The sequence below is a fragment of the Athene cunicularia genome (assembly GCF_003259725.1).
Source record: "Athene cunicularia isolate RWA chromosome 12 unlocalized genomic scaffold, athCun1 chr12_part1, whole genome shotgun sequence".
In the NCBI taxonomy this organism is placed as follows: Eukaryota; Metazoa; Chordata; class Aves; order Strigiformes; family Strigidae; genus Athene; species Athene cunicularia.
Window position 1 is genome coordinate 19,756,967 of NW_020799116.1, and position 16,046 is coordinate 19,773,012.

The 16,046-nt window shown below is 37.5% G+C and overlaps 1 protein-coding gene across 1 annotated transcript in view; it reads left to right on the forward strand.

Annotated features, from left to right (window-relative positions):
* Nucleotides 1-6,225: 6,225 nt before the first annotated feature.
* The window catches only part of IPPK (inositol-pentakisphosphate 2-kinase), a 46,572-nt gene continuing 36,751 nt past the window's right edge, over nt 6,226-16,046 (forward strand). Inside the window, exon 1 of the mRNA XM_026857734.1 lies at nt 6,226-6,277. Coding sequence (XP_026713535.1) covers nt 6,245-6,277 — 33 coding nt within the window. The 5' untranslated portion in view covers nt 6,226-6,244. The remainder of the gene's footprint in view (nt 6,278-16,046) is intronic.

A 16,046-nucleotide genomic window follows, 5' to 3' on the forward strand; every position in this document is an offset into this window, starting at 1 on the left:
AGGGAGGCGAGGGGGGGTGTCCGGCGGAGCGCAGCCTCCGCGGGGCTGAAGGGCGGCGGGGCTCTGGGGCCGCCGTAAAGCTCCTCTTTGTTCCCTCCCGCAGAGCACTACAAGCACCACTGGTTCCCCCTGGTGCCCTCCAAGGGCTCCGGGTACCGGTGCATCAGGATCAACCATAAGATGGACCCCTTGATAGGAAAGGCAGCGGGGATGATTGGACTGAGCCACGAGAGACTCTTCCAGCTCTTACCCAGCGAATTAACTCTTTGGGTCGACCCTTTCGAAGTGTCCTATCGCATAGGTGAAGATGGGTCTATCTGTGTCCTTTACGAAAGTCCCCAGCCCGGTGGGAAGGCGGCCAAACCGCTGGAGAGCAGGACCAGCTGTAAGGAGGAGTGGAGAACTGGCAGATCCAGCCCTTCCAAGAATTACAACATGATGACAGTTTCTAGTTAAAAATCACAATTCCTTGTACAATGATGTATGTATCCCAATCTCATGGTAAACTTAGATGTAACTGAGATTCTCAATTTTTTTTTTTCACCCTATAGTCATTGAAGTTGTAGTAGTACTGCCAAGTTCTTTGTGGCCAAGGGCTAATGTATAAAGCAGTTCTTTACACTGCATGTTACTTTCTGGATTGTGTACTGTAAATGCACTGTACAGTCAGTTGATTGTTTTACACATTTATATTTTAAAAAAAAGTTTTGGCTATTTGTAATAAAAAGCAATATTGTAGCACTCTTTATGATAGATTTTAGTCAAGATTAACACTTGCTAAAACATTCCTCAATTTGCAGAGCAATAACACGAAGGGGGGTGGGAAACAGATCTAACAAGCGGCACATAAATCTTTCCAGTGATTTGTCTGCACAGACTTCTCTCAGGGTCATGCAAGTTTGGCTGCAAGGCACAAATCACAAAAATAACTATTTTTCCTTTTCCAAAGCATGCATTTATTTGAGGGCTAGATTCCATCATGCCCCAACATTTTGACAAAAAGAATTGGGGAATTTGTTTGTCTTGTTATTTCTAGTTACTGGAGTAGAACAATAAAGACTTACTCAAACTGCTTTTGACTTGTTGGTTTGTTTTTTTTTTTTTCCCCAGGCTTTTTACACTGCTCTCAAAGCTTTCTCTAGCTATTTCTAATCATCACAGTTAGCAAGGTGTAACTCTGAACATTCATCTTTAAGAATTTTGTGGGGATCTGATATAGTTTCAGAAAGCTTGCTGGCTGTTTGTCTGAGTAGAGCTGAATAGTCTGTAGAGCTGCGTGGGGGTTTTTTCAGTGTATGCTGTATCAAACAGTGGAAGCAAAAGTGCTCTTCTAACATTTGATCTATTGCAAAAAATGTTTGAGTTTATTGAGAAATTGAGTTTGCATTTAAAACTGCAACTTAAAACCATCTAGGAAACCATAGTGAAACTCTGATCATCAATACTATGTAACTACCGTGACTTATGGAAGGTAAAAACCTGCCATTTCTGACATCATGTTGAGTTCCTTCTCATTTTGTCAGTGTCTCTAATACCAGTTGGGTGCAAGTTTAGAAGTATCAAATACAGAGGATTTGATGTAATAACAAAGCTCTGTGTTGCTGGTTTATGTGGAGAATCTTCATACTGATATTCCAGTAAAGGATCCGATTTGGAGATACTGTGATGCCTATTCGAAGAAGCAATGGCCTGTAATTTAGCAATAGAAGACCGCATAGTGTCTAGCATTGCTGGTTTTCTGGTAGCCTGGTGTTTGAGCACAGTTGAATACTTGATGAAAGAGAGCTTTGTCTAGTGTTAGTATGTCAGAAAAAAAAAAAAAAAAAAACCAACAAAAAACTTGCACTGTGTCAACAACATGGTAAAACATACAGCAAAGGAGGGGGCAAGTCTGGGCAACCTGGAAAGGGTAGAACTCCAGCTCACATAAAGAGGTTTTTTTCTTCACGTTGCTGTTTGACTTATTATCTTGGAGGCTGGCTTGTCTAGTAGTATTTGTTTAATCTGAATAAAAAGCATAGTGCAATTTTCTTAGTAATTAAAACTTTGTAAAAATTGATTATCTATTTCTAGTCTATCACTCCAGTAATTCTAGTCTATCACTCCAGTAAATAAGTTTCTGGGTTACTTTAACAGATGGGTCTTAAAGGTCTTGTGGCAAATTGCCTTTTTATTATACAAGATTGAAAATCAGTTATCATGACATTGTTTTATTCTCTTGGGGAGATAGTATTTTTTCCTTGACAGAATTTTCCCTGATAGAATTACCTGCACTGCATATTTATTTCCTTAGGACCTCTAAGGGGCATATTTGACACATTTCTCAGTAATTGAACAGAATAACATTAAATGTGCTAAGGATAAGATGCCCTCTTTGATTAAATTCCATTTGGAAGGTAATTGGCCTTGCTGCACATTATATTAACAGCCTATCTGAAAAGATGTTGTATGAAGGTTTTAGTTTAACAGTGGATTTTACATAGCAGTGAACACTCCCAAGTCAAATTAAAGATGTCTTGGGACACAGGGTATGACTTCCAGCTACTGGGTGTGGTTTGACACGAAGTAGGGTGCGGTTTGACACGAAGTAGGGTGCAGCGGGTTTTTCAGATGTTCTGTTCCCGCCTGGTGTGTCTCAGTGTAAGAGTAGATTAGAGCCTGGATTACTCCCAGCCATAGTGAATTCTATTGCTTCTTATCTATTAATCCTACCATATTAAATGGGCTATTTCATACGTTGTATAATGTCTCAAGTATCCTATGCTCTCTCCAAGTTTGATATTTATCAGTGAACAGTACGTTTTTGTTAGTGTAATTCAAGTTCAATTTCATATACTTCAGCTACAGGCATGGAGTTTAAATTACTCCACAGACAAGCAGGTGGAGGAGACTGGGGAGCTTCAAGAACGCACAGAAGCAAATAAAATGCTTGAGCTGCAAGTAAATACACTGTAATATCTGTGACATCTAGAACTACATTCCATTGCTTTAAAAAAATGTCAAAAGACCTACTAACAGCACAAAGGCTGTTCTGAGGGAACAGAGCTCTTGGTAGTAAGCCAGGGAGGCTGTTATTTGGAGGAGGTAAATAAAATTAACTTTGTGTTTTGCCTAAAAGGTGCAAGTTCTGCATTCTGCTATTGCAACAAACAAGCCAAAATCTTAATGTATTTAAAATTATGTACTTGTCACGCGAGACTGACAGCATCTGATCAGTGATGATTTAGAACAGAATGGTTTCTACAGGATTCTTCTACAGGAAGAATTAATTATTACATGCCAGCCTTGTTGATGCAGTAAAAATACATGGAAGAAGGGTATATTTGTTCTCGTGCCTGTTTGTATGAGGATGGGTTAACTGTTGTATAAGTAAAGCTGAAGGAAGAAACATTTATAGAGGAAAAAACATACATTTGCCTGTTTCTCCAAAACGTTGCCTTGCTGCAAAGACAAGTAATATTTGTCTTTCTGTGTTGTAAAATCCAAGTGAGACAGAAGGTCCTGTTAGTTTATATAGCCCCTGACAGCTTTTGAGCTGCAATTCCTATATATTGCACCCTGACTCATTATTCGCACCTAAGAATACAGAGGTGTATAATTTTGATTGGAAACCTTCCAGAGGTAAGGGTATTGTCTGTATTTGTTTGAGGCTCTATTACCTTTAGTCTTAGCTAAGTTCAAATATGGAATTTGTTATGTTTTTAAAGTTTGATTTCTAAACATTGATGTCTTTATTTTTTCATCCTCAATATGAAAGAGCCTTTCAATATGGTCTCTTGTGTGCACTTTATGTTGCAATCAAGTCTGTTTTTTTTATTTAAAGGATTAAAATGATTAGGCTTTTTAAATTTGAGCATAAATAATTTTCTTTTAACTGGGATTTACATACATGCTTTATGCAAACACTCAGTCAATTTTTTAATATGTGCATGAGAATGTGCTCTCAAGAAATGAGTGCAGTGAACCAACTGATCTGGATCACACCGTTCCCACTATTTGCCATTCCTCCAGCACTGACAGTACTGTGATTTTCACTTCACTGAGAACAATGTAAAATTACTTCAGATCTAGTACTGACATAATTGCTAAATATGAGGCCTTTCACTTAACTCATTTTTAATTTATATAATGCATTCTTCACTGTTATTTCTGTCTAGAATGCCACGTGCTTTAGGTGAAGTGCCTTATAAAAGCCTAAATAGTGTTACTGCAATTACTCACACAAAGGACAAACCCCAGGTTTGTTTAACAGGGTAGCTTTTCTATAAAACCATGTTGACTGGCATTAATGATATTGTTCTCCTTTTAATTACACTTATTATTAAGTGAATTAATATTTCATTAATTAACCTCCTTTTTACATTTAATCCATGATTAAAAGTGTTCTAACTCTCCTGCAATTATCAGTTGTTACTTTTTTATATCGGGACACCTACACTGGACAAATTTTCAAGTTATTCCCGCATACATTGAAAATAGACATCAGGGTCCCACTGATACCCTAAGGCAGTTCTCTTGGGCATTTTTCTAGATTATGGTTATGTTTTTTCCTTTTGAAATCTTAAAAATTATTATCTTGATATTATCTGTTTTACTCATGAGTGTTTTGAAAGTATTTCATTTTCCTCATATAGTACAAAGTTATCTCCATTATGAAATACAGATAGGCAATATTTATTGAACACTTACAGCTTTTTGCCTCACATTAGCAATTTTACCGTCTTCATCTTTTCAGTACCAGAATTCATTTACGTGCTGATATATCTTAAAAGGTCATTGCCTTTGCATAGCTGTTTTTCTTAACTATTTTAACCCGTGATTTTTCTTTCACATTTTTAGCTTCCTTCAGATTTTTTGTACTTCACAATAATCCGTGTATGTTGGCTTTTTCTGTTTCACCTTTTTTCTTCTTTCTTCTTACTGGTATGGTAAAGGGTGTGACTCAGAACTTTGATCTCATCTTAATTTCTGCCTTATGTTGTATCAGTGTAAGCATCGTTACAGTCATCAGTTTGGCTTTGTGAGATTCCTCCAGGCTGCTGCACATTGCCATGGCAGAGTGGGAAGACTTGGGTTTAATAGAGGCATTCTGGCTCTTGAGTAGTAAGGTTGATACTTTTTAATGTCACCGTATTACTTTTTATAAATTTTTTTTCTTGTGGTGCCATAATCACTCTTGATAATTTTTATACTGTAAGAGTAATAGGCTCATCTATTTTCATTGTTTTCTTTCTGAGGACTGAATTTATTCCAGTAATAACAAGTGATACTCTTCTTTGCATTATAAAGCTATGTAAAATTTTTATTGAGAAGTAAACTGCTGATTTTAGCTTGTAATTTGGGTAACTTCTTGGGGGGGCAATATATTTTAATTGAAATGGAATTGCATGAAAGAACCTTTAATCTGCTTGGGAGAATCACTTTGCACTGTGAGATTCAGCTGCCCCTTGTTTGCAATCAGGATCACTAATAGTTCTCTAAAAAGTGTCAGGAAGCAATGAGAATGCAAATTAAATTGTGATTTGTGAGAAACTTGGTTTTATCATTGTTTTAAACAATTTCCCCCCAGATTATTGATGGCGGTATTTGTACAGCCTCATTAGCAGAAGCAGCTATATAGTATGTTATTCTCCCCAGTGGTTCTTAAAAATCCAAAGAAACAAAAACTGTAAAAGAAGATAAACATCTGTTCAGTTAAATTAAACAGCAAATCTGAAAGACAGAGGTGCAAATATCTCTCCTGATAAAATAATTCTGTTGTGCTTTAGTAGGAAGAAGAAAAATTATATCACAAAATGGTTCTATAATGTTTCAAGCAAACCTCTTGTGCTAAATACCCAACTTCGAAAAAAGTTTGTAATCTTGGAAATATGCCAAGTATGAAAGTTCATCTTTGAAATGGAAGACATTTTTAAAAGAAAAATGCATGTATAAAAGTATAAAGACAGTCTTTGTAGATGCTGTCATGGAGCAGCTTTGAATATGAACTTTCTAGAGCACAGATTCTTAGAAACTTTCTTTGTAGTTCAGTAGTAGCAAGTACAACCAACTGCATAAGGCAATTTTTACTATATAGCTTTCAAAACTGCAGTGTGATGTTTGGGATGATGCAGTGTAGAGCCCAGCCATGCAAACTGTTGTTAAATCGATCACCTTACCCAGCTGACATAAGTGACTTTAACCTCAGATGACAGATATTATTTCTGTGTGCCATTCCCAGGACTCTCTGCTATGTGAATGAAGAATGAACAAACACACAAGAAAACTGAGGGAAAAGGTAGGTTGTACCATAAAATACTCCTTAAACTATCTGAACACAGAGCCCCAGTTGTTTCAGTAGTTCTAGGAGGTCAGAGGAGAAGGCTGCACAGAAGCAAGGTTGTTGTATCATCAGACCACTAAACTTATTTCATTTTACGCTGAGTGCCAACACAGAACTCACTTCTCTCCACTGGGGCTCTGAGGAGGAAAGGAAGTTGCCCGTTATTTATAAATATTTACAAATATTCATAAATACTAAGAAATTATGTTATTTGCAAGACCTAAGCTTTATTTCACATGCTACATATAGGTGAGTAAACTACTAATGAGTATTCATAGCGTACAACATCTTTATATGCAATTCTATTTTAACAACCATACATATGTATGATATGAATATGCAATTGACAGTTTGCACTAGTCCCCTACATATTTATACAGCACCATTAGCATCAAAACACTGTTATGTGAATGTTTCTGTTGCAAATGTGCAACCTGAGGGTTAGATTTGTATAAAGGTACATGCAGGAATGATGGAGAAGAATATAAACTACAGTTGTTTATGCTTTTATATATTCTTGGAGTGGATTATAACAAAAGCTGATCCCTTAGACTTGCCTTCTCTTACTCTGTGAATTTGGATCATCATGTGTTGTTAGGAAGATTGTAATTCTAAGGTTGCAGAAATATAAATGAAAACAGAATTCTTCTAATCTGTATCATGAGATAACATTTTTTTTAGTGCTCAGAATAATGCGTTACTTACCCAAATCCAGGATACTTCCAGGAATTATGCTGAGTTTGGGTTTTTTTTCTGGATATACCAGAGGTCATCACATGCTCGTGTTTCTTGACTGCATGTTAAAGGTTGATACAAGGATTTTGTCAAAGGGATTTTCCTCCGAGGCAGGAAACAGATGTACAAATACATCGGGAGAGTGTTGTCTTGTACTTTTTGCCTCTCAGTGTGATGGGCTGATACTGAAACCAAAGGCATTGAATATTTTGATGTGGCTTGTGAGCTGTTTTTTCAAGTGGTTGAAGTTTGCATGTTAAGACACCAGTCGAGAGTAATTAAATATGTACTTGAATTTAGTAGTAGTGCTGAACATTTAATGTGGAATTAGTATTTTGATGGATGGAGGTTTTGCTGAACAAACTTAATTCAGAATCATGAACTGCAGTATTTATGGAACACTTGATTTTATCATTAGTCTTTTCACTAAATGATGTTTAGCTAGTATGACATCTTCAGATTTTTTTTTTCAATGACTCAATGCTACACATTTGAAGTAAGAGCAGGTTGTTGCTTCTGTGGAAGTCAGTAGAATTACTCCCATGTTTAACATTAAAAGCCTTTTGGCTCAGGCCTAGATGAACATTTCAAGCACTTGCACTGTTTAACCGAGTCCTGTGTATTTGCTTCATAGAGCTCCTTTTAGTTTCTGAAGTATCAAATGAAGATTTAGTCATAGCTGAAACCTTAACTGTTCTGGGAGTCACTTCACCAGAAAATAAAATAATTGGTTTGTCTGTGTGAATAGTCTCACAACTGTATGTGTGCACTATAGATCTCGATGCTATATTCTGGGAAAGCTGTGTGTATTTTCTAAAGTAAACAGATATTTGACTTTTTTTCCACAAGCCTTTAAGATTGACTCTTTTTCTAAATATGTTCTAAAACACTGAACGCTCCGTGGAATGAAAACTGAAGTCTGGGAGCAAAAGTTTGCTGAAGTTAAAGGGTTTCTTTTTAGCTCTGATCCAGAGCAGGCTGTGGATCTATCTCAATTTACATGACTAGGAATCGGAAGAAAAGCACATACAAGACAACTGCTTGTTGCCTTCTCCTCCCTTCTTACCTTTCAGTGGTTTCTCTGTCCTTCACATAATCTTTTCTCATTAAATTTTCTAAACCTTTGCATCAACATGAAATGAAGGTTAATGCTTGCTTTATTGGCAGACACCATGTCTTGAAAACAATCATAAGAACTGGAACAGTAACCAGCACTGGAATAAAAAGAGAAGATTAATCCAGAGCTTTTATGAGGCATTTCTTTCCAGCCTTATTACAGGTCCTTTGTTTTTGTACCAGATTGGCAAGCGTAACACTATACTGCAATGTACCTTTTGTATTCTGTTCTTAGCGGCGATAGCATTTGAAATGACCTGGAAGTTATTTTTGCAAAGAGAATTGTCTGTTCCAGTGTCATTTCACAAGGATCTATAGTTGAGACTACTGAGATCTGGTATCAGCTTTGTTAACTAAGGGGTGGGGTGGGGGGGCAGCAAACAATTATGCTTTGAAAAAAATTAGCTATAGCATATTCATCCAGCATATCAAACAGGATTCTAAAAAGCCATACACATTTTTTTCTATACCTTCTGCTAATATGTTTTAAAATATTTTCATATTTTACAGAAGTTGTTTCCTATGATGATTACTTCAATATTTCTGAAGACTGACTTTTCTGAAGTAGAAGTGCCGGGTTATTGTTCTTCTAGTAACATATCTCCTGGTGTGGTTCATTGCTTATAAACTAATTATCTAACATGTTGTTGTGATGAACTGAATTTTATTTCCAGTACTTCAGACACCTAACTAAATAAATTAAAGCTGGAGTTCCCTTTTCAGCAACTGCATCTAAACTTTATGCCTGTATCTCTAGCTAGTTTTATTCTTACTTCACTGCCAGTGAATTAATAGCCCTAAAACATATCCTTTGCTCTTTTTCCCAGTAAGTCTTTCTCATTTATAATACAGTTGTCTCCTGTTTTATTCTTACTTTCCAATTTTTAACATTTTTCTACAAGGACAGGCTGAAGTCTTTCATTGGCATTTGATTTATCTTTTTGTTTGAAATTCATTGAGTTTCTCTTAACTTTCCCTCTATCCCCCCAAAATTTGTAAGTGCTGTTTTCATATCTGAATTCATGTGGTTGTAATCAAACTGGTCTCTGGGTTTTCCAGTATTCTCCTTTCCTATGCGTGTCACGCCAGTGATGGCTCTCACCTTGTCCCACCAACATTTTTCAGTAGTTGTTGAATGTTTTCCCCATTTTGGAGGACTGGGAGGCCTATCACCTAAAGAGAGAGTGTTCGTTATGTAGAACATGTAAAGGGTTACCCTTTACAGGCTATAAACCTGTGTTCTGACAAACGTTTCACTGCGCTGCAGAAAAATGGAGGAACTGAAAAACGTGTATGAAAAATCTAAAGGTGATTGCCCCTTTTATAATAAGACAAAGCTGAGCTTACTTTAACGATTAACAGTCTGGGGGGAAATTTTTTTTCTACCTTTATGCTTTATTTATGGAGCTACTGTTTGCATTTTTGTTTATACTTTTCGGAAGTGGGATTATCTTTAATATTTTTATGTAGTCTACTAGATGCCTTTGTGGACATCTCAATATAATAACAAATAAAGCAGTAGGTTAATGTTCTTCCTCTCACATATTATATAAACTCCCCATTCATAGAAAAGGGTTCCTGTGTATGTGCTTTAATTTGAAAGACTTCCCAGCAACACTTCCTTTACTTTAGACATCATGTTTGGAATGATTGCTTTAGGAAATTGGTGGCAGAAGAATGGTCACTTTTGGTGAAGGTAAATATTTTTAGAACCAAAGATTCTAGTTCTTAATTTCTGCTAGAGTGAAAATATCTCTGCAGTAATATGAAGGAGTGGGCCTGAAAATTTGAGAGCAACAAAGGACAATCAAACTTTCTATAAGAACAGTATGATGCTTGTGAAAGTTTGATGTAATTTCATTTTACTCCTAGTATGTATTTGGACATGCCTGTCTTCTGAAGATCTTGTGACTATCCTCAATATCTTGTAAAGCTCGTCTATGTGCATGGATAATAAAAAATAACAAAGCTACACCATAACGTCCTTCTAGAATATGATATAGCAAGAATACTCAGCAGACAGGAAAATATATCTCATTAAGCACAGCATCTTTGGTTATGAAATGAAGCATTACTTCTAAAATCTACTGTTAGTGAGAGGAAATTCCTGATAGATCAGTCTATGTATGTGGGGCATTTTTTCAGTTAGCTCTTTGCTCTGTCATTGTGTTCCAAAGATCTCTTGTTTCTGTAAAGTGCTAATGCATAAGCAGGATTTACTTGGCATTCCGCTGAAACATGGTGGTGTTGATCTTGCGAAGTATCCCCTGCAGAAAGAGCTCAGTGTGGTACAACGGTGCTTGTAGGCAGATGAGGGGAGGGAGAGTGGGCAATAGAGGTGATGCAGACTAAAAGTAACCACGAAATTCAGACTCTTCTCAAAACTCAGAAGGACTCTTGGGAAATGTTCATGAACTGGAAGGAATACACTTGTGGGAAGGCTGAAAGTTTACAGGATAAGATATGTATGTTTGTCCTTTTACTTTGAATGATCACAGAGTGATCCTTATACAAGGATCTTCTAATAAATCGTTTTTACACCTCTCAGAGATTCTGAGTTGTCCAAGAAGGTTAATATACGTATAGCTCATATAGCTATGTAGAGTACAGGTAAGTACTGGTTAGGCTGTGTTCCTTTCTTGAATAATTGCTGTGAGCAACTTCTGGTGAGTCAGGTTTTGATGGGTTATTCCTGAAATGGCAATTCTCCCTTTGAATCAGTGTGGATACGTAGTCTCCTGAAGAGTCTCCTGTAAAGCCTCTTTACACAACTGTGTTTAATAGAGTCATGCCCTTGATAACGAATTAGTCATGGTATGATTTTCACATCATAATAAATTAGGTTCTAGGACTAATCTCTGAAACGCAATTTGCGTGCAGAAATAACAGTTTAGGCTTATGGCCTTCAATATTCTGAATGTTTCTTGTTTTATTTGCTTCTGGTTTCCTTCGACTTTTAAAGTGCATCTTTAACTGCCATCTGTATGCTCATTCCCATTTTAAGTTTTTCCTTTTTTTTTTGTCTCCATTGGCTTTTAACCTTTTCCTGTGCACCTAAGGTCTTCCATCTGAACATAGACATTGAAACAGAGTGGCCCAACTTTCAGGAATGCAGAACCTTCTGATCTGAATGAGAACTGGAACTGATCGGCCCTTTGAAAATGAATGAGATCAGTCTTCTCTGAAGGAAGTATAGAATGTGTAGCCAAGGTAATTCAAGTAACCTGAGTGACCCATGTTCTTTAAAGTACTTTCTGCAATCAAGATAATGGAATAATGAGTCATTATAGCTTTAACTTTGGGATACCAAATTATATTAACTTTAGACCAGTATCCTGAGGCTAACAGACCACACAGGGATATGGAAAATACTTATGTGTAGGACCCCCCGGCCTTGGCAAGGACGGAGACCTGTGTGTAAGACATAACAGCAATAAAGGTAATGACCAGTTGTTTGGAAAGGTAGAAGAGGGACGGTCTGCAGGAGGAAGAGACACTTGTGCCTGGCCTTGTACCCTGCCTTGGTGACTTAACTCCCTGGCTTGACCTTGGACTGCCTCGTCACTACAGGTGGCCTGGCACTCACCAGCCTGGGCCATCCCTGGTGACCTTCACCAGACCTGCTCTGCTCCTCTTGCTCAGGTACTGTAGGACTGCACCCCTTAGCGCTGTGCCCTGCTGCCCCCCTGGCTGCCTTCCCTTGCAGAGCAGCCGCTCTCGCTTGCTCCCTGAGTGCAGCTGGGGAAGGGGCAAGGACCTGAGCTGATGTGCAGCTCCCGAGCCAGCAGCAAAGGACCAAGTGTGGCTTCTTGCAGTTGCACCTCCTCAGGCTTATCCACCAGATCCAAGGCCACGCAGCTGTGCTCTATCAGAGCTGCACCTAAACTTCTGGGGGGCTAGGGAGAGCTTGCAGAGGAGCATTACAGAGAAAGATGGATGGAGGCTGGTCAGAGCTGTTACAGCCTGTTAATGCACTCAGGGCCCTGAGTGCAGTTTATCTGTAAGAGCAGATAAGGAGAAGGGAACACTTTAAGAATATATGTATTGGGGGGTGGGGGTTGTTGTTTTTAAGTCAATATTGTAAGAATACTGAGACTGCAAAATCAGTCTCTCAGAACATGTCAACATTAATACTGCATGTGTAGCTTTGCAGAAGTTTAGATTTTAATCTCATTGAGACTAAAAAGACAGCAAAATATACATTCTTGTTTCCCACTAAATTATCCATGATTTTTTCAATGCTAATGTTTCCTCATAAAAAGTTTAATGAGATAAGCCAGCATGTTTTCCAATAATCCTCTTTCAGAAGTTTTCTTAATTAACTTTTTAAACAAAAAAAAAAAGAACACCAAAAAAATGTCCATCAAACACTTATGTTTGAAAGAGTCCCATGGGATAGCTGATTAGAAACACTATGGAGTTTCAGCAAAATTACAAGAAACTTAAAACTAAATAATGGGAAGTCTTTGAAAAATCTCTTTAGACGTGACTGTCTATGTTAATGGGCAGGAGCTGGAAAGCAGATTCAGAGCTTCTCCTTTTAACAAATTATCTAGGATCTCCAGTCATCTGAGGAGTGTGTGTGTAAATGTTTTTGCTGTTGCTAATATCGTGCAACAGCAGAAAAACCTCAAAACCCAGTCCTGTAGATTTTACTGTATGAGGTATGGGAGATGTAAGTGGAGTGGGAAAAAAAAAGGACAAGTACTAAACTATGCATAGACACCTGATAGTATCTCCTCAAGCCAGCAGATGAGGCTGTTTCCCACTACATCTGGTTTACGACACTAAATCCCTGGAAACTTGTAACTGTGACACAGTATTAATATTGATCAATTGAGTTCTTACAGAACAGCAATTTAGAGTTTTTATTTTTATTATTGGTGCTGTTTTACAGACATATCCAGAAGTAGATAAAGCACTTATGTGAACAGAGTTTAACTTCCTTTTTGCAAAGTGAGAAAATGGAAAAACAACCCCTTTTGTTTATTCAAAAATATACCTAGCTTTTAATAAGTAGTTTTGAGAGTTACCCGTCTCTTTCTGTCTCTTCTGTGCTGTCTGATATTGATAGATTTGCTTTGTAAAACATACTGCTCCTAGAACCTCATGAACCAAATAATGTTTTTTAAAAAAAACCCAACAAACATTTGTGTCCCTTGCTTTTCCTGCTTTTGTCAGATTATCTCCTCTTTTCAGATTCTTATTTCTAGCTGGGGGACAAATACTATCTTTTAAAATATTTTTGGCTTGTCTGCTGTCTTTGTTTTGTGTTGGGTAGCAGCATTGCTCTAATGGATTTTACAATTATGTTTCTAGTGGCTACAAGTCTATCTTTTGGCACTGATTTTTAATTGTAATTAAATATCTATTTCCAGGTATGATTTTGTAAATGTCTTTTTTTGCACTCTAACTTAGCCTCACAGATTCCTAAATAGGTTCAAAACCAGCCATCAAGTAGAACATCAAGGTACATTTTTTGAATCTGTACTTTCATGCCACATGGATTTGTACCTTCCAAGGTGCCAAGCCTTGTGTGAGAAGGGGTCACTGCTCTTTGGGCCTGATTCTGTTCGAAGAAGTGTAGAATTTGATCTAGAATTTATGCTCACCTAGGCATCTTTAATTCATTAAAAAGATTGGTTTGAGAGATCTAGAACATCTATATATAGTTTGGTATATTTCTTTTCCTGTCACTGTTAATGAATAGCCCTTTTCCAAGCAACTTGTGTTGTTTTGGTTTTGTTTTGTTTTTTCCCAGAAATCTGTTGGAAGGGTGTGAGATGTACACTCATTACTTATATTTATGCTTTTGTTCCAATGGGTTTTTATTGCAATGGATATTGTTTTACACTTCGTTTTGGCAAACATTCTATCAGGAACATCTCATAATCACTTGTTAAATATCCACTTCATTCCACCTTAATCAAGAGAATTGTAGACTGTTGCCTTTGAAATAGCTGTTTTAAATCAATAAAGCATAGTTTAGTGGCATGTTATCAGATACTCTGATAACGCAGATGATCTCAGCTTTCTTTTAACATGGGTAGATCTAGCAGTAAAGGGATGGCAGGAACCTAATAACGTGTCTTTTCTGGGGGAGAAAAAAAAAACAACAAAAAAACCCTCCCCTAAAACACCCGTAAGTGACAGCTCACGGACTGCTCAGTTAATTATGTAGGTCTCTCTCCCAAAACATTTCTTTTGTGATGTGCACTTACTGCTTTTTCAGAGCACACTCAGAAATATCTGTTCATTCTGTGCATTTTCTTCTTTCCCTGAAAGGGCCCCCACACATTCAACCTGCTAGGAGGTTGTGCAGTGCTGCTAAAAGTACAGTTTCATAATCAGCTTAATCTGATCTGAGAAAGATCTAGCAACAAAATGGCTAATCCTGCACTCCCCATCGGTTTTGGTTGTGTTCCTATTCCTTCTTTAGTGACGGCTGGAGGATTTGTGTGGCTATGCAATGTGTCACACTGGTTTGCTGAGTCAACTAAAGAATTAAAGGGGGGGATAAGAAATTCCACCAAGAAAACCTCACCAGTCATTTGATGAATAATCTGCTCTAACATGCCACATGGGTGTAAATGTGCTAAAGGCAATGTGAAAAGAGGACACAAGAATATATAGCCACATATGAAAAGGAAAACAAGATCACCCTTTTGAGATAGCATAGCATTTATGTTAGCTTCTCTGATTGCGAAACTGCATCATATCTGTGTCTATGTATTGGAGATGACAGATAATCTGAAGTTTAAAATGTGAGAAGATATCTCTTTAAAATATAGGTTCTGTTTACCAATCTCAATCGTGATGATTCCAGTGATCTGGGCTCTTCAAGGGAGTTGGTTGAGGGGAGCATTCATTTTGTATGCTGCTATTTGAATACAGACACTACTCCAGTCAATAAAATGTGGTATGTATGAATTTAAGGAATTATGCCTTTTAAAGTATTTGATAGCTGTGTCAGGGAACATAATCTGAATTTATCAGTAAGTGTACAAAAGATACTGCTGCTCAGTCCCTCTGTACCATCCCCAGAGTTAACGCAGTTTGGTGTTTCTGGGTATAAACTGAAACGTAACGTGTGACCAGTTTACGTCAATTTGTAATTTATCTTCTGGAGACCTTGTACTTGGTGATCTAAAAGTTTTAATGGGGAAGGTTTCAAGGTTTTTCCACAGAAGTGCCTTGCCAAATGACGGCCGTTTAGCTGAAAACCAGATTAATATGCATGCTGGCTTCCCTATTTAAAGATGGTCACACGGGGCTTGTGTCAAAAAGAAGTTTAAGACGTGCTCTCCTTTAACCATTAACAGGTCCAAGGACTAAACGCAAGGTTAGGATATATTTGTGATATGAGACAATAAGGTGTTTTCCCACGGGCAGTTACATGTTGCAAGAGAGTGTTTGAACATGAGTGAATAGTATAACATTAACAGCAAAGTATCTGCAATAAGACGTGTTAGCCTGTCCTGAAAGCAGCAAAAATACTGCTTCTACGTGACTTCTGACCAGGCTACTGCGTCTGCTCCGGCAGTTTGCTTTCACCTCTTTATGTAAAGAGCATTTTGTTTTCAAATCGGTGGTATGTTACTTAATACAAGGCAAAACCTAAAAGCTCTTTATCCCTTCATCTTTCTTTCCCTGCCCACAGGATTAAAGGCTGTAAGAACAGACTTCAGGGAGGTGCTTAGATGGGGTTGGTCTTGTTCCATTCTGCTTTAATACCTTGTCAAAGCTACTAGGATTTCACCATGGCATTTTGCTTTAAAGACCTCCTACAGTTTCTAACTAGATCTTCTTTTCCATATATTTTCTTTTACCAGTCCCAAAACACACAGTTTTTCATTTGTTTGAATTTGAGGAT